The sequence below is a fragment of the Tiliqua scincoides genome, chromosome 2 (genome assembly GCF_035046505.1).
Source record: "Tiliqua scincoides isolate rTilSci1 chromosome 2, rTilSci1.hap2, whole genome shotgun sequence".
NCBI classification, from domain to species: domain Eukaryota; kingdom Metazoa; phylum Chordata; class Lepidosauria; order Squamata; family Scincidae; genus Tiliqua; species Tiliqua scincoides.
The window spans coordinates 80,636,308-80,662,448 of NC_089822.1; the positions used below are offsets into that span (position 1 = coordinate 80,636,308).

A 26,141-nucleotide genomic window follows, 5' to 3' on the forward strand; every position below is an offset into this window, starting at 1 on the left:
TTCTAAATCACTCTTATTAATCTCTTTTGCAATTTGCTCTTTTCCTCAAAAACATATATTTCTGTAAAGAACAATATAATTAATTAAGGACTTGTTCTTATACTGTGTTTCTTCTCGCTTCCTCAGATTCCTCCTCTGTTTAGAAACCAGTTCCTGTGACTTAAGTTAAAAAAATATTCCTTGTTATTTAACTGACAGCTGAGCTTGAGGGTCACTTGTGTCATTCCTTTTCTCTATTCATGTTTTGAAAGTGTTTGCAGTAGCTAGAGAAGGGCCACTGAAAATATGCATGCTTATAGTGTCAGAAGTTCAGTTTTACTGATGCAACTTTGTGACCTTCTCCACACTGTGTGCAAGTGTCAAACTCACATGCCATTCCAATTTTGCAAAGATCCATAACATTAGACATGTTCTTACTCTTTTCCCACTTGTTTTCCAAATCCAAGTAGAAAAGTGCAGCTTAGAAAGTTACCCAGATTCTCTGGCCTAGTCTGAAGAGCATGTAAATATTAATAGTGTTGCAACTAATGAAAATTCATTTGGTTTGCTAGTTTTTTTCACCTAAAAGTTCACCAAATTTTTCGCCATAGCCCCTCATGTGGCTACACTGAAGTCATATATGCCTATTTGTTCCTTAATCATGTATTTGGGGGCTAACATTTTATCAAAATAACCTCTGTTGTGCTGTTGGGTTCCTAGTGAACATACAGTGCATTTGTTCTGCAGCTTGATTAGAGCAACAGATCCCAGTCACTGTATCCAGTAAGGCAAGTGAAGCAGGGAGGTTAGTTACTGACTTTGTGATATTACGTGCTATGTGTGATGTAGGCAGGCTGAATTCAAGTGCACTGGAAAAGCCATGGTTTGACCTTTCTTTTGCCTCTCCCATAATTTTCCAAGACTCCATTCAATTCATTAAGGTAATTGTCACAATGACTTGTTATTAAAGCCTCAGGGGGAGTTATACAATCTTTGTGGTCAAAGATAGTAGCACTTTCTCTGGAGAGAGGGAACAGGCATCTGGTAAATGAAATTAAATCACAAGAGCTGATACTCCCATATGGAAAATGGAAGGGGGAGGAGGAGAAGAGAAATGCACAGAAGGAAGCTTTTATTGCAGAATGCAAAACTGTGCTTTAAGGAAACCAGTAATTCATCCAAGGATACAAGGGGTCTGTGGAACAGGGCATGGGCCTAGCAGTTTCTTTTTTGTTGTTTTTAATTTTGGATTGCTATACAACCATGCTTACAAGCTCAATGTTCATATATAAGTAGCAATCTAAGGCTGCAATCCTAAACACACTTACTAGCAAGTAAGCTCCATTGAACAAAGTGGGACTTACTTCTAAGAAGACATGCTTTGGATGCCTATAGGATTTTAAATCCCTGTAAAAGAGAACCATAAACTATCAATTTCACTATGCAACTATGAATGTATATAAGCTCAGGAATCAACTTGCCCCTTATCCCTATTACCTGAAAGCAAAGCCATCCAAACATAATTAAACTGTTTCTTTAAACACCATTGCAATAGTCTGTTTTCAAAGACTGTTACCTCTGTGTTGTAATGTAGACAGTATTCAGTATTAAGTTGTAACTTTAAATTAAAGTTAAAATCTCCTGAATAGGAATGATACTTGGGAAGCTGATATTTTCCTATAGGCTGCTTATTAAATTCTGTTTTGAAAAGCATTAGCATTGTCTTAAGATGTATCTAAGACCTTGAAGATGTGTGACAATATAATGCTGGAGATAAAATCATTGCATATGGATTGCAGAGAAAATTCTTATAGGGCAAAAGGGTGTGTGTCGCCTATAAGACCTACATGTCTCAGGCTGGGGTTTTCTTACATGATGTTTTCATAATTGACAGATATGGATATAACTTCTGAGAAATAATTATTTCTTCCAAATACAATGTAAGAAACAGCTCACACTTTGTTCATACTATTGGTCATATTTATCTGCATTCTGAATCTATAGACACAAGTAACAAAGGCCTGTGTGTGTTTGTTAATAGATAAACCGCAGTTCTGTGAGCCACTGAGAAATTGCATTGACTTGCAGGCAGGCATCCATGAGAAGGGAACGACCTAAGATGGATTCAAGAAATTAGGTGTAGGGACAAGGTTATGCTCCTTCTCCACCTTCTACCTTTCTGCTCTAAAGAACACTTTCCCAAAACTGTTTTATGCAGGAGGACTTCACAATTTTCTTGTAACATGTAATTAGTTCTTTAGAGACCATTATAGAAACAAATGTCTGCAACTGGCATGTGCATGCCGAAGGACTTACTTGTAAGATGTACTCTCCTAGCAAATAAGTTAATGCAGGAAGGTGCGTTTGTTATTATGTTAGCCTGACATCTCAAACCATAGCATTAAGGACATTATATGTAGACAAGTCATGCTTCAGACCAAAATCAATCTGCCAACTAATTTGTGTTTGCATATTCATGAATGAGTGTGTGTCTGTGTCTATTAATGCAGAGTGGCATAGCTGTCTTTGTTTTTTTGCAATCTGAACGTTTTAAGGTTACCAACTGACTTCTGCTGAGTGCTATGATTTGAGAAGCAATCGAGTAGTGGCTGATCAGTATTGCCACTACTACCCTGAAAACATCAAGCCCAAGCCCAAGCTTCAAGAGTGCAACCTGGACCCTTGTCCTGCAAGGTCAGTTCATCATTTTGAGATGCAGTTTTCATTGAGCAAAAATTAAACAAGCTATTCAGAGGATTCCACAAACATCTGGCATGCTCTCCAGCTCATGGATGAGGAAACGTTTTCTTACATTTTCCTTTCCTCAAAGGAGCTCACGGTGTCCTCAAGTAGGTTTTCCCCATTTTATAGGTAGTTTTGATTTAATAGCATTATCCTATGCATGTTTAATTGGAAGTAAGTCCCACCAAGTTCAGTGGATTAGGTAAGTCCCACCATGTTCAGTAGGTAAGTGTGTATAGATTTGCAGCCCTTTTTGTGCACTGTTGAGTTATTTCTGCTCAGTTATATATTTTTTTAAAGAAGATAAAAAGTAAGTGCTTAGTGATTATCCACTAATGATCAAGTCTGACTTTTAATTAATGTTATTACAATAACTACAGGCAGTTGTTGGGGTTGGGAAAGGAAATGCTGATATATCAAACCCATTACATTTTTGGATGTTATATTTTGAAAAGGCACTTAGGAAATTACGGGTGTTTCTGAAAATTAAATATTGACCAGTGCTTAATTTCTCATCCCCTTTGACCTTTGGTTCATTATGCCCCCAACTAAAAATCCTGTTCAAAAAAAAAAATCAATTGACAACTTAGGAAAAGAACCAGGTTTGGATCACATTAAAACATAACTGCAGGGAGAAGGGTTGGATGAAGGCCTGACACTTTTTAACAGGTCAGATGAACAGAACTTAGCGCAGGACAAGACAAAATGGTGTGAACATAGCCAGAATGCCTGGGAGCAAGCACAGGAAAAAAGAGAGAACACTTTCTGGGAAAGAGTTAAGCATGAACAACTTGGCTGGAACCTAATTCTCATATACACCCTGCTTGGAATTGGGAATCTGATAAGGCAGGTTGTCAATAGTGTTTGCTGCACCCACATATGACAAAGTGATGTATTTGCATTTGTGCCACCCAGATGTGATATAATATCAATATGGGATCCTTAGCAGGGATCTCTCATTAAGGAGGCTATTGTTAAAGGACTGTTCAATTTTTAAAACTGATTTTAAAGGGGTGCATTTTCCCCTTCTCCAGGGATCAGCACATTCCTTCTCATTTGCAGGGGCCATTCTTGTTGAGTCAAATCCGTGTATAAAAAATCTGTGTATAACAAGGCTGGACCTGTATGTTGATTGGTTAAAAGATAAGAGGACAGGACAGGGCACATTGCAAGGAATGGTTAGAGAAGCCACATTAGACAGATACTGAAAGCTGAGATGGATAGTCAACTCACCAATGAAAAATTTGACTTGTAAAGGATGGGGAAGGATTCAAAAACCTGGAAAGAGGTTGCCCCAAATAACAGAAATTTCAGTTTCAAATCAAGGCAGTCTTTGCTCCTGGGATCTGAAAAAACAGTGCAGAATGTGGCCAGAAACCAGACTGGTGATAAACCCCAAGAAATGTAGCGCTAAAAGAAACCAGAAGAGCGATTTATTCATACGTCTGCTTCCCTTGTGTTATAACAGATTAGTTGTAGCCTGCATATGATTTGGGGTATATAAGGCATGTTGACTCAGTGTTTTTGTTTGCCTGGGGCAATGAAAATAGAGAAGTTATCAAGCACAATTCATGACTGGCATGCTACATACAAAGCAGGTTCTGCTTGTTGTGCTAGTCCAAATTATCCTAGATACATAGGAAAATGCAACCCTCAAACATCAAAGTTGCATGTTCCATAAGCAAAGAGAACGGCCTGTAAAAATTCAAAATATCAGTGCTGCAGGTAGGATCAAGAAGAAATATGTATAGATATTTGTTTGCTTTTAATTTTCAAATGTTTACCTTTCTTGATGTTTATTATTTTAAAGCTCACACATGCCATTTGTCTCAGGGAAGTTATCTCAAAGCTATTTTCAAGGTTGGACCTTGTATAATCTGATGCTGCATATGCATAAATGTTAAGACAGGTGGCTCCATGGTACATGCAAAGAGAAAGAGAAAAATAACTGCTGGGCAGATGTCAGGAAGTAGGTTTTGCTTTCCTACAAGGCATATCTAGGTGAGGCTGTTGACATAAAGTTCCCAAAGGGCAAGAGAGTTGTGCAGATATCAGAACTCTGCTGCCTCAGCATATAGAACCTACCAAAAGAAATTGGCTAATTGGGAATGGCTCTGTGGTATAGGAGACTGTTGATCATTGCAGTTGTAAAAGGGAAATATTTGGGAGGATTCCTGTCACAGAACTCACCTGGATGGCACAAATCACATTAAAGCAAATCCATTTAAAAAACTATATCCCTTTGCTGGGCTATTTAAAAACAGTCTTGCTGACCTTTGTGATGTAAAACAGAGTTATTAGGCAGACAATACATTAATCAGGCGCTTAGAAGACTTCACTCCCAGCCAGTGACCCAATGCAGAATGATTATCATTCTTTGCTCAGGGTGAAGGGAGAGTAGCTTGCCTTGGAGTGAAGCTGTTCTAAATGATTGGTTGATTGTCAGCAGGCTGCCCTCTCTTGCATTAATGAGGCTATTGTTATTTTTTTTTCCTTTAAGTTAAAGGGCCCTTCTCATCCCATTGAGATAAAGCCACAGGTAAAAAATCCATGGATAAATATATCTGTAATGCCCTTTTAAAAGTGTCAAGCAACAGCAGCACTCTCACCTTCCATGCAACAAAACCCCTCTGTTTTGTGAACAGTTTGGCTTATATATGTATTTTTGTTTAATTTCTTTCTTTAAATGCTGTGTGTTCCTGTACTTAGTCTGGGAGCAGCATATGTAGCTGTCAGTTAATCCTTCTCCCTGCCCACACACTGAAGAACTAGAGAAGCTACAGGAAAGAGCAACTAAAAAGATCAAGAAGTTTTAGTATCCTACCTACAATAAAAAGCTTAATAGATTGGTTTTTTGTTTTTGTTTTAGTGGGAAAAGTGCTATGGGGAGGTATATGATGTTTATAAAATTATGACAAGAAAGTGAATAAAGAGAGGCTGTTCTCTTCAAAATAGAAGAATTTATAACAAATAATTAACTTTATGAATTCATTGCTACAAGTTATGATTATGGCCACTAAATTGTAGCTTATATCTTAACAATGCTCTAGAAAAGGTGTACTGATACATTCATGGAAGAAATTGTTCTGTTTTGGCCAAACCTCATATTCCACGCAAGTATGGATTAAATAAAAACCTTAGCAACGTTTTAAAATGAAAATCAACTTCAGGAAACAACAGTTTTTGGCAGAAGAGTGACAGGAAGGAAGGGAAATGATGCTTCACCCTTTCCTTTTTGGTCATTTTTTCTCTGTCATCCACCCACCCATGCTGCCTTACTGGGGTTTCAGATGCTTTCATCAAATACAAGAACGAAAGGATCATATATTAGTCAGTATTATGAATAAGAATATACAGCTGGAAAAGAGTCCTTACAGGATTTTTTTTAACTAATTAGAGAGGGCTTTTCAGTTCATTACAAATTGGCAGCTTATGCAGGAAATTTCTTAACTGCTTTCCTCTTATTCTGTCATCACATCACTGAAAAGTATTTAAATAGATAGCAATTATGAATCAAATATCACAGTAAATCTGCATTCCTGTTTCCACTACAGTTATGATCAAAAGCCCAATCAGTATGATGAGTATTTTGGCACTTTTTGTGTGAGAAGGGCCTCTCGTTCGTGCTTGTGATATGTGAATCATTAGTACTCTGAGAATGCTTCTTCTGTGCTAGCCATCCTACATCTGGGACTCACAAGACAGCTGAACTTCCTAATGGGACATAGAGATGTAAGACTACCCATCTGGAACTAAATTGCAGATCTCAGTGCAAGAGACAGTAAGAGAGCAGTCACTTGGGCAGGACTATATGCTACTGTGGTTACTTTTTGTAAAGCCCTGTCAAGAAGGAGCAATTTGCAACAGAAAAGCTGTGGAAGGAGTTTAACCCTTTTCCAGCAGTGCTGTTTCCCTTCCACTTTTGCCCCAAATGTATAATACTTTTCCCCTCGCAGTCGCTTCCAGCCGCTGTTTCCCCAGTAGGGGTTCCAGAATCAATCACAAAGGACTCATCTGGAGTGGAAAAGATTACAAGGTATGATGGGAATGTGAGAAGAGTCTAAGCATAAAACATACATCATGGCTTCTCCACTGAAAATCACCCCTTCCAAACTTTCTGGAACGTAGTGGTGGAGCATCTGCTTTGCATGCGAAAGGTCCGAGATTCAATCTGTTTCATCCTGAGGTAGAGCTGGGAAAGATCACCCTCTGAATCCCTAAAGATCCACTGCCAATTATTGTAGATACTGTTGATCTAGATGGATCAATGTTCTCGCTCAGAAGAAGGCAGGTTCATATATGTTCAATATATAGACTTCTTCTCTAAATGGAAATCTATACCTTGAACATATATGAAACTGCTTACTATAGGTAATTCAGGAAGAAAATATGTTCAGGGTAAGCTGATAAATACATGGAGAATCAATGAGAAAGAGAAATCTTGGGTGACTTTTTCAAATGGCAGTGCAGGGAAACCATCTTACAGCAATGATAAGGACAGAATTAGATATTAAACTGGACATGTGGCTGCTACAAGGGCTGGCCCATCCATGAGGCCAAGTGAAGTGTTCACCTCAGGCAGCAGAATGGTGGTGGGCACCCATCCCTGTCTACTTGCCTACACTGCTCCTTGTTTTCCTTTCACTCCCTGGTTTGCAAAAGGAAGAGGGAAACAGAGAGGAAGAAGAAATAGAGATGGGAGGAGAGTACTGAGCTAGAACACTGAAGAGTGGGTGAAGCAGAGGCTGGCACTTCATTGGGTAAAGGGGGGACAGCATTTGACCCCTATCAGCATACATAATGCTGTTTCCCCCCGGGGTCAGGAGGTCTTGAACCAACTCTGGCTGTTATTTAATGGCAAACCCATGTCAAATTCTCTTCCCCTCTTACACGTGCTTTGACTTTACCACATATTCCCATGTCACTGGCTGACACTGATGGGACATGGGCTTACTGTAGAAAATGACAATGCCCTGTCTTTCCTTCCCATACTCCTACAGTTTAGGCATATGTAGATGTGTCATTTATTTGGGGAGACACTGAGTGTACAGTGGTAGAGATATGTATGTATCTATTCAGATAAGTGCCCAGATTGGGCACATATAGTCCACTTGCAGAAGGAAGCTACTGGCCTGGCTGTAATCCACATGTGCCAAAGAACTGGAGCAGGGAGTCTGCCTCCAACTTTACACTGAGGTCAGGGTATGCAGCATATTTGCATCTCAGATCTAGAGAGTCAAATCATCTGAGATTGGACCTGTTGTGATGTAAATAGTCCATCTGGTTCACATGTTCATTTATAATTATTATTTATTATTGTTAATTTATTGGATTTGTAATCGGCCTTTCTCCCTGAAGGGCACCCAAGGTGGCTAACAGTTAAAATACATAAAACTGTAACAATACAATGAAACAATAAAATAGATAATAAGAACAATAAGGCCAGCAGCAATAAAACCAGTAGTACAGAAACAACTATTAAAAAGCAGCCATTGTGCCCTCTATCAGGCATCAAAGGCTTTCTGGAATAAAAAAAACTCTTCAGGCCTCAGCAGAAGGTTAACAATGAAAGAGCTGTTCTCAACTCAAAGGGGAGGGAATTCCACAATACAGACATCACCACTGAGAAGGCCCTATTTCTGGCCTCCATCCCCCTAACCTCTTGATGGAGGCACAACCAACAGGGCCCTCTGTGATGACTAAAGAGAATAGGGCCGGACTATACGGAAGAAGGTGGTCTCTCAAATATGCTGGCCCCAAGCTGTTTAGGGCTTGAAACGTTAAAACCAGCACCTTGAATTGGGCCCAGAAACAAACTGGCAGTCAGTGTAGCCGCTGGAGCAGTGGCGTGACAGAGTCAAACCACTGACCTCCAGCAACCCCATGAGCTGATACATTCTGCACTAGCTGCAACTTCCAGACCATCTTCAAGGGCAGCCCCCCTGTAGAGCGTGATATGTTCATTCATATCATTTGTCTATTCTGGATGTCAATTCTGTAGTCATGATCAGTGTAAAGCACTGTAAAATGTCAGTATTTTGGCGCCCAATTGTCCGGTACTCCTGATTGTCTGATATCAACATTGCACTCCTGGTTTGGGAGTAGACTGCTATCCCTGCTAGCCCCTGTAGAGATGACAGTCGTGCCTGCCTCAGCAATGGTGTCACTGAGACAGGCTATGGAAACTGCAAGGGCACAAGCCTAAGCAGCTTGACAATAAAGCAGGTACAGTAGTGACCCTGTTGCTTTAGCAATGGAGACACTAGATCCCAGGGATCCAGGGTGGGATAGTACCATCTAAACCATTTTTGATAATCCAGTGCTACCCAGGTCTCAGCAGTGCCGGATTATTGGAATTCTACTATATATGGTAAATTGTTGCAAGACAGGAAGAAAATGGACCAATGTAAGCGGTGTATGTGAAAACCAGATAGAATCATTTTCTTCTTTCATGTATGTAGTTGGAAAGTTTAAAAGCCTATATAAGACTAAAGATATTTGAAATGAAGGCACTTGATGACTTTGTCAGAACAAGCAGAGAAAGGGTGGGGAATGGGATGTCATTCAGGGTGTTAAAAGGTATGTTCAGTTAAGTAAAATCAGTATAAAGAATATAATTAATGTAAGAAGAAAGATAGATGATTTACCTGTCATAAGCAACCTCTCAGGCGCCTGACAGCCTGCAGTGTGAAAAGATGTACAGGAGGAACTGACTCTAATCAAATATCTCTTAAGAGAATGAGTCAAAGTAGATTAGTTAAACCAACCTTATAGATTAATTTGGGGTTGGCTAATCTACTGTGGCAGGCTTGTAAAGAGCCTGTAATTTTGGTTACCTGTGGCAAGTATAATTGGCTCGAAGAGAGACCAGGCATGGAAGTTTTACATAAATTGTTTCTGTGTCTTAGTCCAAAAATGACTGGAACAAATACATGTGGGCAGGTCAGCTAGTCAACATTTTAAGAGGGCTAGTAACTTTTGTAAAAGTATTTTCAAGGTTGATGTTTTAGAGTAGGGTTAAAGTAAAGTTGTTTTGCAGGCTGAGCTTCAACAGGCAGCCCAATCCTGAGCTGCCCAGGACGCCCAGGCTCGGCAGCACCAAGAACAGCTGCCGCAGGATCCCGCGCACCTTGGGCTACCCCGGGAGGCGCTTTGGGAGAAGGGAACTTTCGTCCCCTTCCCCTGGGTAAAGTAAGCAGCACTGCAATGGGGCTACTCACTTTACCACTGACCTTGTCGGCTGTAAGGTAAAGGCGCTTGTGTAGGGCACGGAGCCCTCCACGAGTGCCTTGGATCCTGCGGAGCTCTGCGAACCCGCCTCCCTCCCTCCCCCCGGCATGCCTCCAGCCCGCCCCCTTCCCCGCATCACACCTCCCACCCACCCTCTCTCCACCCCCGCCAGCCTCCCCCCTCCCTGCAACGCCTCCTCCCCAACCCTGTCCCCACCTCCACCTACTGTGTCATGGCTTGGCGGTCCGGGAGACCGTCAAGCCACAGAAGCTGGGTGGCCGCCCTGTGCTAACCCAGCACCGGCTGGTGCTGGGCTAGCACGCAGTGAGGCTAGCAAACGTGCCTTATGGCACGTTTGCAACAATGCTCGGTGCCACAGAGCCGTGCCGCCAAGCACAGGACTGGGCTCTAACTCGTTAAAAGAAATTAGGCTAGGTGGAAAATTGTTGATTTGTGAGGCCTTCCATTTTAATTGATGATAGAGAAAATTGTATGATGATTTATATACTATGCACATCTTCAGCTAATTTATCTGCTTGCCAGTTTAAAGTCACTTCGCTCATTGTTATCTTGATAAGCAGGGAAGTCAAACCACTCATTCATATATCACTTTGGTTGAAGATCTTTTTCTAAAAGGTTGATCATGAGCCCCTTTTCATTCACCTTATTAGTTAAGACTGCACAGGCTGTACATACTGCTAGAGAATCTGAAAGTCAAACCCTAAAAAAAATTTACTTTGTTTATTGTGAGAAGCAAGACACAATAAACGTGAAAAGGCAAGCAACAGATGCATGGGCGTAGCTACCAAGTTCTTGAAATTGCTGGGCTATATCTGTTTAAAAAAATGCCTGACTCAGAAGAGGTTTTGAGACACCAAAGCAGATTCTGTGGGTTGTTGCCAGGAGGACCACCCAAAAATGGCAGAGTGGTAGCTCCCCCTCCAGGCTTTAACATGCAGTTATACATTACACATGCAGTGTGATGCTACCCAGTGGATCGGTGCCATGTCCCAGCACATACCCCTTCCAGCAGCTCTAAGGATAATAGAGAAAATGTGGGATGGCCCTAAACTAGAAAAGGAGTACTGCTGTTCATTACAGTGTAAACAGGTTTGCATTGCAAGGGAGAGGCTGACCTCCGTGATTTCCATCTTGTAATGTGCTCCAGCTTTTCATGTTAAGTTTTCATGTTTCTGATAAAGGCTATAAGCAGACAGTGACAATCAGATTTTACTTTTTTTTTGGGCAAACCCATCCCAAATGGTGGGTTACAGGAGTCTTGTGGGGAAAATATCCAATTTCAAAGCAATAGGATTAGGGAAAAAGCAGATTGTTTTATTCAGGCACGTGAATAAACTGCACTGTCTCCTTAAGTACACAGACTCCACTTGCCACCTCATCCCTTAGAGAAATTCTTGGCAGGGCTGGGTTGAAAGCCCTGCTGGAAATCCCTGGTAAATAAACCTATTATTCTACCAATAGCTTCGTGGAGCCTGAATTCAACAGTGAAGTCTCAACAGACAGCAGGAGATTACCAGTGCTCTTTGGGACCTATTTTTGAGGAGTCTTATATAACCACAAGCCTAGGGTATAGATGCATAGGATGTTATCCAGGAAAAGCACTTCATGGCATCCCCCAGGCTGAATCAAATATACCACGTACTTAGGGCACAATCCTAACCAGGTCTACTCAGAAGTAAGTCCTATTTTGTTCAGTGGAGCTTACTCTCAGGAAAGTGTGGTTAGGATTGCAGCCTTAATTGAATTAGGCTCTGAGGGGAAAATATGTGACTATTATAATCAATGGCAAGCCACAGGTGAAACAAAGCACTGTTGTTGGTGCAGATTTACCAAGTGTTGCGTGGAGTTTCATGATCTGTGTAGCAATTAAATGGTCCAGGTTGTCAGGGATTGAAATTGCCTTGCAACTTGGCATTTGGCCAGCAGTGGTGTTGTGCTCTTGGTTCTTGATTGGCCATCCAGTCAGGTTGGATACATGTCAAAAGCATCATGGTCCCCCACCACCTGTCTAACATGTAGAGCACCAGGCTAGTAAATATGCTTCCATTATAGCCCCAAATAAGCCCATACTTGTCTCTTGGTCCTTGGTTCCTACATCCATATGGAAGCTACAAATAGCCAAGATCCTCACCACAGAACCATAGCACAGTTAATGACATGGCATCACATAATTTTTGATTTATGTCATATGTTTTGTGTTATTTGTTGTACAGAATATTGAATTAGAATATATCATTTTGCCTTTCGCACTGTAGCCTTTTGCACAATCATTTTCTGTAGACCTATTATTTGGGTTTTTAAAGGAAATGTTTAGTACACTAATGTCTTGTAATGTAGAAAAGGGGCTTCCATTCCTGTTTGTTGGAAGTGATTTTTACTTTCAATAAGAATTCTGGTCACCTATAAGTCACATTTTGGACAGGGTTTGATCCAAGCTATGACTAGTATTAAAGCATGTGAAATCACTGGATAACCAAAAGCTAATATCACACAAAAGTAGCAGGTACAGCTCTGACCCAAACAGGAAATACATTTTTAATTAGGCATTTATTTTACTGAATCAAATGAGAGCAATTTCATTTTTCAGCAAATAGCAATAAACAAGTCTATCTTTTCCAAGTGTTTCTTCTATTTTGGGTTTCCTTGCTTAAAATGTAAAATTCAATGAACTGACTTATTTTCAATGGCAAAGAATAAACTTCTTGCTATGTGTGATTGTGAACAGAACAGGAAACCATCATCTTCCTTACACACATGTGTGCCACACATTTGTGTATCCCCCTCCCATCACAACTTCATTAATTCTAGGTATATAACTTATATAAGGTTACAGTGTAGTGCAGTGGTTCTCAAACTTTTAGGGAGCGTTACTCCCTAATTAAGTCTTTATGGGGGAGGATGCCCAGGATCTCATCACTAAGAGGGGGCAAAGGGAAGTGCTTTTACTTACTGTGGGCAGAAGCAAGGAGCAGGAGGTGTGGGGAACCCTGCGCAGCCCTCTGCAGGGCTTCCCAAGTGTTAGAATGTTGAGAAACAGCACACACAAAGCACCTCCTGCAAAACAGAAGTGGTTTGCATGTGCTGTTTCTCAACATTCTAACACTTGGGAAGCCCTGCAGAGGGCTGCGCAGGGTTCCCCACACCTCCTGCTCCTTGCTTCTGCCCACAGTAAGTAAAAGCACCCCCCTTAGCGACACAATCACATCACTGCCTCTTCCCTTCCCCCACCCCTTAAAGAGACAAGGGAAGCTATGCACGAATTAGTGGGTCTCAACCCACTAGTCTGAGAACCGCTGGTGTAGTGATTATGTTACTAATAAGTTATTCAGTCAAAATAAAATGGTGATTAGTGATGTCCAGTCACTTGCTTCCCAGAAGAACCCTTATGATTATAGACTTTAACAGCTGTGTTTTTGTTTAATGCTGTGTTTTTTTGTATAATGTAATCATTTAGTGTTTGTTTTATTGTGTGTACCTTCTACTCAGAGGGTTGGCATTATTGTTCCTAACAGTGATGGATACAAGCAGATTATGCCGTATGACCTCTACCATCCTCTTCCTCGGTAAGTAAACCAAATACGTTGCTTAGCAAATATACGAAAGGTGTTTCCACCCAGATGTTTGTGGATGATTGCTACGGTAATTTAGAGTGGCAATCATTCACCACCCTCATGTTCTGAATCTTATTTATTCTTCATTATTTTCTGCTTCTCTTTTTAACTAAGTCTGGAACTTGAATTTCTCCTTCCCTGAGCTCTCATGCAGTGTCATTACTTGTAACTCAAGATCAGAATCTTGTAACTGGGATAACCACTTTAGACTGCAACCCTATGCATGTCTAGGTGAGAGTAAGCCCATGTGTAGGATTGGGCTGTTAGGCTAAGATAAAATTACTTGATTCTTGTACAGCCTCATTCACTCTTCCTTTTGTGATGGTGTGTGTGATGGTAGGCTTGTTTGGTAGATGACAGAGCCAGACCTTAACAAGATCTGTCTCACAAAGACATTTACAAATGGTATTGATTAGGATACATTTTTATAACAAAGCATTGTCTCTGAGTTCTTCAATACTTCTCACTGAATATCCTCAAAATTTAGATATAAAATATACAGATGAATTTATTCATATATTGAATTGATTCATAATTATATTTATTCACATGAATTGATTCAGTTAATGAATCATTAATAAGCAAGATAGATATTTTTCAAAAAATTTGGCAACTCCAGTTTTAAGACAGAACTTGAGTTTATTACATGTTTCTACTCCATCTATATAACAGTCCCATTGAATTCAAATGGTCTTACTTCCACAGGGAAGTACCAAAGATTACAGCCTTTCCTTAGTTTTGGTTACTAGTTGGATCAACGAAAGGCATTGTCTCAGTCTGTGTTTCCCAACTGTTTTGGCTTTCTTGTACATTGTGTAACATTATACAGTAAGTAACATTACAAAGTTTTCTTTGAAGTAACGTAAATGTTTCTGATCTAGGTGAAAGGTTTAAAAATATTGATTGAAGCTGCAGGCCTATACACACTTGGGAGTTAGTCCCATTCAACTCAGTTAGACTTACTTCTGAGTAGACTTCTGAGTATTGGAGTGCTCTGTCGCGGTCCTCCTCTGCAACTGTTGCCAGGAAGAAGGAATTTTAATTCTGTTTGGCTTGTCAGTGTTACCTATAGAAATATTGCTTACATGCATTGATTCAGAGGCAATATTTAGTCCAATCACTGAAGCATACAACCAGATACAAGCCTGATTGGACTATAATGTATGTGTGTTTTTGTGTGTCTTTAAAGGGATATATTATTATCCTACTTTGGATTAAAATTATTGTTAAGCATTAAGGACTCCACTAACCTTCCAGTGGATAATTCCATTTTTGATTAGAATGAGAATTATTCGTAAATATAAAACAGCTTTGTTGTGTTTTTCTTTAGAACCTAGTGCAATAGGAACAGCTTCAAGGAACCATATCAGTGTGCAGACAAATTGAACAGTGGTAGATCTTTTGTTGCTAGTTGTATTAGTGTCATTGATTGTGGTTCCAGATATCCCTGAATATAAGATTCTTCTCTCACTCTGATTTGCAAATGACTTAACCCTATAATTCTCGTTCCACAGTTCATGCGAGAGGTCGAACAGTATGAGAGCAGTTGTGTCAGGCCAGTGTGGGCTCCAGCAAGTCTCTGGAGGGCAAGGGGTTCATTGGAGACTGTGGGCTCCCTGTGGAGATTGGGAGACCTCGAGGGCCACAAGTGGCTCCCGGGCTGAGGTTTGGGCACCCCTATTATAATAGGAACTAAAGTTTGGCTAAGGTGTCAGAGCCTATCATAGGCCCCCTACTTTAGAAGAATGAAGACCATCTCACATGCAATGTAATGGCAACTGTGTGTTTGCCTGCAAGCATGCACATCCTACAGCACCACAGCTTACCCCCTAATTTTGCTCCTTGTTCTTTTAAACAATACAAAAGGTGTGAGGTATGCTGGAAGCACGTTCTGCATTCCCTGTTTATAGCTGGTTTTATTAGCATCATTGATTGTGGCTGCAGATATCTTTTGTCTAGAGAAGGAAGGAGTGAAGTGAGTGGGTAGGGAAGCAGATCACCCCCATCTGTGCAGTCTGTCAGGTGTGCATGGCAGCCTTAATGGTGCTGCATGCACTTCCCTACCTACTCACTTTGCTCCTTCCTTGCGCTTTCCCTTTAAACAAAACAAGAAGTGTGGAATGCAGTCCCAGCATGCCTCACACTTCCTGTTTTGTTTAAAGGGACTGCATAAGGAAGAAGCAAGGTAAGGCGGTAGGGAAGTGGATCTGCAGCAGACTCAAGGGAGACAGCAGCAGGCTTGGGTGAAGGGCATCCCAAGTCTGTTTGCTGCTCCCCTGAACCAGCCACTTGATGTGAGCTGCATCGTGCACTTCATGGATGGGCTGGCCATGCTTTGTATGCAGAAAAAGGTCTCAGATTGAGTTCCCAGAATTTCCAGTAAGAAGGATTTCAGGAAGCAGTTATTGGAAATTCTGTGTCAGAATGCTAATTACTCTTTCAAGCATGTGTTAAGGTGGCAAAATACTCTCATGCCAGTGTCAGTTGTGAATATGGCATGCATATTTCAATCACCCGCAACGCAATACATGCGGAAATGAGAAATCTGACCTTTTCCTTATTTATACTATTTCTATCTGACCTTCTGTCAATAGACTTTAAAGGCAGCCTATTTTTACAGTTTTCTTTTACAGGGCCTTGGATGAAGCGGATTATCTGGACCCTTTTGAATCTGGTTTCAGGCCGGGCTTTGGGACGGAAACTGCCTTGGTCGCCTTGGTGGATGACCTACGTCGGGGACTGGACAGGGGGAGTGCGTCCCTGTTGGTCCTGCTGGACCTCTCGGCGGCTTTCGATACCATCGACCATGGTATCCTTCTGGGCCGATTGGCCGAGTTGGGAGTTGGAGGCACCGTTTTGCGGTGGTTCTGCTCCTACTTGGAGGGTCGGTCCCAGATGGTGGTGCTGGGGGATGCCTGTTCGACACCCTGGCCCTTGAAGTGCAGGGTGCCGCAGGGTTCAATTCTGTCCCCCATGCTATTTAATATCTACATGAAACCGCTGGGAGAGGTCATCCGGGGGTTTGGAGTGGGGTGTCATCAATATGCTGATGACACCCAGCTCTATCTCTCCTTTCCTCCAGACTCTAGGGTGGCGGTTGAGGGCCTGGAGCGCTGTCTGGAAGCAGTGAGGATCTGGATGGGGGCTAACAAGCCGAAATTAAATCCGGATAAGACAGAGGCTCTCCTGGTTCGGAAATCCTCAATGCAGGTGCTGGATTATCGGCTTGCTCTGAATGGGGTTGCACTCCCTCTGAAGGAGCAGGTCCGCAGCTTGGGGGTCCACCTGGACTTGCAGCTGCTCCTGGACTCCCAGGTGGCGGCTGTGGCCAGGGGGGCCTTCGCGCAGCTTCGGCTGGTGTGCCAGCTGCGGCCGTACTTGGATCGTGCAGACCTGGCCACAGTGATCCATGCTACGGTGACATCGAGGTTAGATTATTGTAACGCGTTTTATGTGGGGCTGCACCTGAAGACAGTTCGGAAACTGCAACTAGTGCAGAATACGGAGGCCCGTGTGGTCACTGGAGCTAGGCGGTTTGACTCTGTCAGTCCGCTTCTCCGGGGGCTACATTGGCTGCCCATTCGTTTCCGGGCCCAATTCAAGGTGCTGGTCTTGACCTTTAAAGCCCTATACTGCTCTGGGCCAGGCTATCTTAGAGATCACCTACTCCCGTACAATCGGCTTGTCCTCTCAGGTCATCTGAGAAGGCCTTTTTGCGTGTGCTGCCGCCTAAAGAGGTACGTGGGACGGCGGCAAGAAATAGGGCCTTCCCCTTGACTTGAGAATGGCTCCCTCCCTCGAGACCTTTCGGCGAGGCCTGAAGACCTTGTTGTTTACACAAGCCTTCTGACTCTATGGCCTTTTAAACATCTTTTATACATCTTCTAGTTTTTTACAGGCGTGATTCCTCTTTGAACTGCTGTTTTGTGCTCTTTTTATTCTGACTTTTATCTGATTACTGTTTTTATGGTTTCTCTTAATGTGTTTTTAATATGTTTTTATCTGTTAAATTATGTTTTAATCTGTTTTTTTTTTTAATATGTTGTAAGCCGCCCTGGGTCCCTTTGGGGAGAAGGGCGGGATAAAAATAAAGTTTATTATTATTATTATTATTATTATTATTATTATTATTATTATTATTATTATTATTATTTTGCATGTGGTTGATAAAGGTGGCTTTTTACCATTTTTAAAAGCTAGGAAGATAGCATTCAGGATCCAGCTTAACTATGGCATCATTCCATTCATGTCTTACTACAATCCTTTTCCCAACAGTAGGTAACTGTATTTCAACTTGGGGTAGAGCACTGGCTGACCCACCAGTAACCTTTCTAACAATTAGCATTATTGTGCTCTGCTGTTATTATCCCAGAAATGTATTAAAATGTATGAAGTTAGCTCAAGTATTATGCCTTTTCCCCCACTGGCATCTTCTTTTGCAGGTGGGAAAGCACTCCATGGACTGCCTGTTCTTCCTCTTGTGGAGGAGGAATTCAGAGTCGTACGGTCTCGTGTGTGGAAGAGGACATACAGGGTCTTGTCAGCTCTGTGGAGGAGTGGAAGTGCATGTACACCCCAAAGATGCCCATTGTCCAGCCCTGCAATATTTTTGATTGTCCTAAATGGTTGGCACAGGAATGGTCTCCGGTAATCACATTAAATTATATATTTGTTGTGCTGTATTGCAAATGAATCCTCTATATTCTAGAAATAGTAGTGATGGTTTTAGCAAATATGCTGAAGGAGGAAAGAACTATTAGTCAAGGTAGAACTGCAATAGTAGCTCTGGAAACCACCCACCCCCTTGCAAAATAACTCTCTTAGATCTATTCTTTGTAGAAGGTGCCATGCTCTAGGATGTGCTGGACTTCTTTCAAATTATCCAATGCTCAGGCCTTGATTTTTATTTCCTTCTCACAAGACTAACCATTTTCCCAATTATGCTGCAAGCATTGCACGCTTATAACTTTGTGTTGTTTTTGAGTCACAGGACTATCATGATTGACTTTCAGACTTTGTAGTTGTCACAAACCTCATGCTTTGGTTCTGTCCCATGTATCAACCGAATTCACAAAGAGGAAAAGGATTGCACCATCTGGCCATGCCTCCTGGCATCTGTGCATTTGTTCTCAAACTGTGAGTTGGGATCCACCAGTGAGTCGCAACCCAATTTTTGTTGGGTTGCAAAATTGACAGGGCAGATTAGGCTATGTGCATCAAGGGTTAACAAGCTGCTACTTTGGGGGGGGGGAGCACCGCTTCCCAATCACCATTTTAGCCGCACCCTTTGGCATTCATAAAATAGGCAGCAGCCTTTAGGGCTGCAGCAGCCATCCGAATGGTCCTAACCCTTTGAACATGGAGCTCAACAAATACTCCAGAAGGTGGTCCCCCTATAGTAAAAGGTTAAAAACAGAGGCTTGAGTGTGAAATACTTTTTTTTTTAAGGCTTGTAAAGCTAGGTGGGTCCTGACAGTGTCATTTTAAAAAGTGGGCCCTAGTACTAAAATGTTTGGGAACCACTGATTTAACATATGTGTTATGGGCCAATGTACCTATAGCTGTACATGCGCAGGTCTTTTCCATGCAATCCAAAACCGTGGGTGATCAAGGTTTCTGATTGCATGAAGAAGCCCTGTGTTGCAATGCAACTCTTTACACATATGTGCTGTACACATAATTGCTGGCATGTGTGTCTAGTGGGAGTAAGCCTCAACCCCCTTTATAGTCTTCAGTTTATGTTGGGGGTGGGTTGGTGATGACATAAGCATAAGGCTTTAGCATTCCTAATTCATATATTTTCTCAGCACAGCAACTACATTTCCACTGTGCTGGCCCCTATATTGCCAACATGACAGATGAAAGCTCCTCTTATGTAGGTGACCCATAACATCTGGGACCTTCCCCTTCCAACATCAGTAGCCCCACTGAGGAAATGTGTGTGCCCAGCCTGAGAGCTGTCAGAAGAAAACAGGTGGTATTTATGAACCTAAGAAGTTGGGATTCCTGAGTTCAGTTCAACACAGGTCCCTCAAGACCTTCAGTCCCGTTGATCTTTAATCCAGTTACTTCAACTGCTGAATGAATGAATATGTCTCAAGTATTATTCCTTGTGTAGGGTATTCCTTGTATATTCCAGGTTCTCTCAATGTTAAGAAGACAAACTGAGTAAAGCCAAGAAAGGGACACTTTAAAAATGTTACAATGAACTGCACCTGAAAATGTTTGAGGATTCACATGAATGATCCTTATCGCTTAGTCTCTTAAAATAGTCAAATATAAACAATATCATTGAATTATAATGCATAGGCATGCTCTGAGAGGGACAAGCTCCCCACAGACATGATTTAAACCTTTGTAATGTGACTTCTGACCAGAAAACAAAGATTTTGGATTTCTGCCCAGTTAACTGGAATAAAGCCAACAGTACAGCCATAATAATTAGCCGGAAGGCCTTTAATACTTATCATTACCCCTGGTTGTTTAAAATTTAAATTATTGAATTTTTAATAACAAAACGATATAATAAAAGGGCACGATGTTGCAAACTATAATGTTCTTTGGTCTTGCATACTAACAGTTCAGACTATGGTCAATACTTCTTGTCTCATATTTTTTGTTGAGTTTTATTCTGTTCCAAAGTAAAATGAAGGGGCGCCATTGCTCCATGAGAGAATTAGTTGAATAAATTGTTCTTTCTGGAAATTATGTGAAGTGACTCAACTTGATCATAAGCCTGCAGTGCTACAATTTGAGGCTCGTTCCTCCGCTGTAGGTAGTTGTCTCTGTTTCTAGTATTATTTTGCTAATAAAATCCACACAGCAATCAATTCATTTCCTGGAAGAGATTTCTCACAGTGTTCCACAAATAACCTAGTAAAATATCCCAATTGGCGAGGGAGGGAAGGTATGGTCAGTAGGTTTCATGTATTAAAAATTGGTCACTGTGTTTAATAAAGTAGCACAAGTTAAACCCAACTGCAATCTGGTGGCTTCGCTGGGGGGTGTGAGTGTAAATAGAATGCCAGATTCAGGGAGGTGGCAGCGAGATGCAAGTATCTTGTGGTCTTGTGTGTGCTTCCTGAGGCATCTGGTGGGCCACTGTGAGATACAGGAAGCTAGACTGGATGGGCCTTGGGCCTGATCCAGCAGGGTTCTTCTTATGTTCTTATGATTTTAATCACCATGAGACTAAGAAGAATTTAATAAACAATAATATATTTCACACTTTTTTCAATATTTTATATACTGTTATATTTTATCCCACTTTTCAAATAGTTTTGTCTCCCAAATTGGCTCATAACAATTTTAAAAACAGAGAGATATAGGTCTCACATCTGGGTGAGGGAAGGGAAGGGGGTGGAGACCAAAGGTAAGAGAAAGAGAGATCAGTTTGACAGTGCTTGAGTGCTAGACTGAGTTGCAGATGTTTATATCTTGTTGCATTTATATTCATTTAGGGTTGTGCAGATCCTTCTTTGCTCTTTCAGTGCTCTTTTCTTGGATAGAAGTGGTCCAACTACCCAGGGCCTCGGAGAGGAATTTTATCAGGGGATACAACGTTTTTTGGGGGCCGCTACCCAAAGGTGGGAGGGCAAAATGGGAGGGGGGATGGGACAGTGGCAACAGCTTAGTCTTTGGAGTCCAGGTCTACTGGATTTCCTGATGCAGAGCAGGGCCTCTGAGAGGAATTTTATCAGGGGGTACAAAGTTACTTTTGGGCCCCTTTGCAAACGGGGGAGCAATGAAACAGAGTGGGTGAAAGGTGGTGATGGGCGGGCAGAATAGGGGCAGGGAGGAGTGAAGCAGGGTGGGGGAGGGTAGAGACAACTGGAAAAGTTTTTGGAACCCAGGTCTGCCCACCCATGTGGCATAAGTAGTGTCCCCCTTGTGGGCAACAAGTCTATATAGATAGGAAAATGTCAGATCCCTGGAAATTTCTAGGCCCCCTCCTTTGGCTCTTGGGCCCCCCTTTTGACTCTGGGCCCAGGTACAAATTACCCCCTTTACCCCCCTCCTAGAGCCTGCAACTACCCAGTTGCCTTTAGTCATTGAACTGGTCACAGAAGCCAGAATGCCCTTCCCCTAGCTTCTTATCTGTTTCGTTTATAGAATTTATATCCCACCTTTCTGTCCCGCAAAGGGCACTCAAGGTGGCTTATATATATACAGGTTGAGTCTCATTATTCAAGAGGGTTCTGTTCCCAGAACTCACCTGGTTGGCGAAAATTACACTAAAGCAAATCAATTTAAAAAACAAAGTCCCTTTGCTCAGGTGATTTCAAAACAGCCTTGCTGACCTTTTGAAATGCACATAGAGGCAATCAGTGTCTCTCCAGGTGCTTAGGCTTCACTAGGAGGCAGTAATCCCTCCCTTCACCAGGAGCCACAGTGAGAGGGAAAGAATGGAGAAGGTGATAATCACTGCCATTTAGCCTTCTTTCACGTGCTCAGCGCAAAGGGAGGAGTGAAACCTGCAGAGAGAATGATTGATGGATTGTCAGCCAGCTGCCCTCTCTTACACTATTAAACAACTATTTTCCTTTAATTTAAAGGTTACTTCTCATCAGCATTGAGATAGAAAAATCTGTGGATTCCCCCTCCAAGATCGCCCCTCAAGATCTATGAAAAATCCATAGATAATTAGATTATACCTGTAATCACTTGCATGACTGTCTCTCTAGAACAGTAGAAAGCAGTTTTTTAAACTGTGATTTTAAAGGGATGCATTTTTTCCCTTCTCCAGGGATCAGCACATTCCTTCTCATTTGCAGTGGCCATTTGTGTTGGGTCAAATCCGTGTATAAAAAATCAGTGTGTAACAAGGTTGGTTCTGTTTGCATAAAACATTTATATATAAAAACATTTAAAACAATAAAACTTGGATCCCGATTAAAATATGTTCATAAAAAAGCACCATGCCCCACGGCGTCAGCATAAAAAGACTTCCCTGAATGAAAAGAACTTATGACCCCACTGAAAGGACTCTAAAGAGGGAGCTCTATTCCAGGGGGAGGGAATTCCACAGACTGGGCGCCACTGAGAAGGCCCTATTTCCTGCTGCCGTTCCCATCACCTCTGCTGATGGTGGCACAGTTAGAAGGGTTCCCTCTGATGACCTGAGAGGATGGGCTGAATTGTGTGGAAGGAGGTGATCCTGCAAATACCCTGGACCTGAGCCATATAGGGCTTTAAAAGTCCAAACTTGCACTTTGAATTGAACGTGGAAACAAACTAGCAGCCAGTGTAGTCACTGAAGCAGGGGCCTGACTGAGTCAAACCAACTAGCCCCAGAAACCACACAGACAGTCGCGTTCTGCACTAACTGTAGTTTCTGGACCATCTTCAGAGGAAGCCCCACATAGAGCACGTTGCAGTAATCTAATCTGGATGTCAGTAGGGCATGGGTCACCATGGCCAGGTCTGTGACCCACGTATGGTCACAGCTAGTGAATCAGCCGAAGCTGAGCAAAGACTCCCCTGGCTACAGCAGTCACCTGGGAATCCAGGAGCAGCTGCGGATCCAGGAACACCCCCAAGCTGTGGACCTGCTCCTTCAGAGGGAGTGCAACCTTGTCCAGCTCAGGACAATAGTCCAATACCTGAGTTTTGGAAATTGTTTGTATAGCATCTGTTTTTACTGATTTCATACAATCTTTGCATCCTGTTTGGTTTATCTACTGGTACACTAACATACATATATTTCTTTTTAATTTGCATCTGGCTTATGTAGGTGGTGTCTCAGTATCCATGAAGGATCCGTTCTTGGATCCCCCGTGGATACTGAAAATCACAGATAACCAAATGCACGGTTTAGTGCCTTTAAACCCTCCGAAGCTGACTGGAGCTGTGCTTCACCCAACCTCAAAATGCCTTAAAAAGCATTAAAACGTTACTTCCAGTTACCCGAAGAAACCGGAAGTTGTGTTTTTTTTACCTGTAAGGGCCATTCTGAAGCCTGCAGAGGCCACAGGCGCATGTGCACAACCTCTGTGGGCTTCAGAAAGCCCTCTGGGAGCAACCAGAGCTCAGCTCTGGTCACCGTCGGATGTTTTAGGTTGGGCCAAGTCTGGCTCAATGCGGGTCTCAGCGCCAGATCCACAGATACAAAATCCGTGGATAAACAGGTTCAACCTGTGTACATTAATACACTGTGGGTGCAATCCTAACCCCTTATGTCAGTGCTTCCCAGCACTGGCATAGCAGTACCAATGGGACGTGTGCTGCATCCTGCAGTTGGGTGTCACTCACAGAGTCCTTTTCAAAGTAAGGGAATGTTTGTTCCCCTACTTCAGAGCTGCATTGTCCTTATGTCGGTGTTGGAAAGCACTGACATAAGTGGTTAGGATTGCGCCCTGTAATGCTGAAATTCTGATAAATCCCCTTTATAGCTTCTCGTCCTGATACTTCTAATTTCCTGAAGCTAGAATTGGTCCCCATGTAACTGTGCCATTTCTAGTATCCAAGAAAATCTTGATTCTGTTCAAGGAGGTCTTGCCTTCAATCACTTCCTCGTGTTATTCTACTGTGTTTTAGTTTCTAACATCTTAAAGAAAAAAAAATCAATTATTTTATTTTATTACTAAATTAGAAATAGTAGTGCAATTCTGTGTCTTTTTACGCAGAAGTAAGTGCCATTGTGATAGTAGGAATACTCCCTGGTGTGTTCACACGTAGGATTGCAGTCTAGAAGTATGCATGCTTACTAGGAAGTAAATCTCACAGTACTCAGTACGACATTCTTCTGAGTATATGTGGATAGGAGTCAATGGCTCATTTCTCTACAGTGCTTTGCAAAAATTAAAGGGAAGATTATATTTGAATCCATAATATGCTTATTTAGTCCTGTGTATGTTTGTGGAAATTCGGTTTGATTTTCATTGCTGGAACCACTGTTTGAAATGCTTTTGAAGTCTGTTGTTGTAGGAGAAAGTATGTGTAGCAGGCAAAAGATTTGGATTTAAATATAATTTAGAAAGTGTTTGATGGAATAAAGCCAACATAGTTTCCCACTGTATGTAGTGCCACATTCCAAAAAAGCTGGATGTCACACTGATTAACCCATAAACTCTAGGGCTTTGCCTCTGTATAGCAGAAGTGACTACAGATGAAACTGACAACGTAGTAGTAAGCACTGGCCACAGGTGGCTGCAGGCCAAATAGCTAATGCTGAAATATTTAAAGGGTGGCTGGGTGGGAAAATAAGAAAGAAAATGACCCACCAGATAATTAAAGGCAAAGCTGTACAAACATGTTTGCCTGAGACTGCCAATCAGATTGTAAGTCACCCACAAAATCTGTGTTGGATGATAAGAACTTCGTTCCCATTGCTGCTGGTCCATATGGACTACCATCACCGGAAAAGGAGACAGACCTACCATCATGTCAAAACAGTGACAGTATATCCAAATCCCTATGTCAGAAAGTGCCTATTTCAGGAAGTACAATACTTCCTTTTGCCCTTTCTCACCCCATACTAGTTCCACAATTTGAGTGCTGAGAGTGCCGAATTCAGGACGGGACAGAAGACAAATACCTTCTGTGTTCATACTGTGTTCCTTATAAATACCCAAGTGTTATCTGTATTAATTTTGTACCTTTCAGTTCAGTGGGGCCAGAACAGAATGACAATGCAGATGGGCATGAAGATATGGAAGCCTGCTACTTTGCATGGATCATAAATGCTCATGTGGCATTCATCGAGTCATATATCACATGTTCTACTGCTGTTTACAAGCACAATTTATAGAGTTTATTTTCCCTTTCAGTGCACTGTGACATGTGGCCAAGGCCTGAGATACCGAGTAGTTCTATGCATTGATCACAGAGGGATGCATACTGGCGGCTGTAGCCCTAAAACAAAGCCTCACATCAAAGAAGAATGTATAGTTCCTACTCCTTGCTACAAACCCAAAGGTAAATGCAAAGCAGCAGAATCCTTGTGAGTTTTTTTTTTCCCCAAGTGAATACTTGTTTCCCTTTTTTGGACAATCTTATCAGTGGAAAGAATGTTTGTGAGCTCGTGTTCTAGGTTTAATTTAAACCGGGCAAATTTGTTGGGCTTTATGAAAATGGGTTTCATGATAGGCAGGCCAATCGCTAGCAAGCACCCTGTGCACAGGTCTCACCTCTGCCATGAGTTATGGAAAGGAAGGAATAGGTGGACTTGGAAGACACAATTTTATCCTAAAAGACTATTTCTATGGGGAAAGTCAGAGAAGGGAGAAGGAATCATCGCTACCATAAGTGTGGGGAACTCTGGCATTTCCTCCCAAATGTAGGCTAATGTACCACTGCTAAATTTGGGCAGAAGTGATGCTTTGAGATTAAGAAGTATTGGCCTTAGTCATGATGTTCAATCTTTGTAAATAAATTATTAACTCTGGTCAAATAGTGCCCCTAAAGGGAGTTAGGGATCTCCTGATAAATATCTTTGCCTGCATAGAGTTTCAGAGCTTATTATCAGTATATATAACCATTAAAAATCCTTCATTGGTCCCAGATTAAATACTTGCTGTTTGGAACTGTTCCACAGAGCATTCTGTGCTTATAATAGGC

The 26,141-nt window shown here is 41.9% G+C and overlaps 1 protein-coding gene across 2 annotated transcripts in view; it reads left to right on the forward strand.

Annotated features, from left to right (window-relative positions):
* Window positions 1–26,141, forward strand: part of ADAMTSL1 (ADAMTS like 1) — a 301,635-nt gene that overhangs the window by 146,375 nt on the left and 129,119 nt on the right. For both annotated transcript variants that reach the window (XM_066614676.1, XM_066614678.1), the window contains exons 9-12: window positions 2,535–2,673; window positions 13,485–13,535; window positions 18,026–18,230; window positions 25,352–25,499. In XM_066614676.1, coding sequence (XP_066470773.1) covers window positions 2,535–2,673; window positions 13,485–13,535; window positions 18,026–18,230; window positions 25,352–25,499 — 543 coding nt within the window. The remainder of the gene's footprint in view (window positions 1–2,534; window positions 2,674–13,484; window positions 13,536–18,025; window positions 18,231–25,351; window positions 25,500–26,141) is intronic.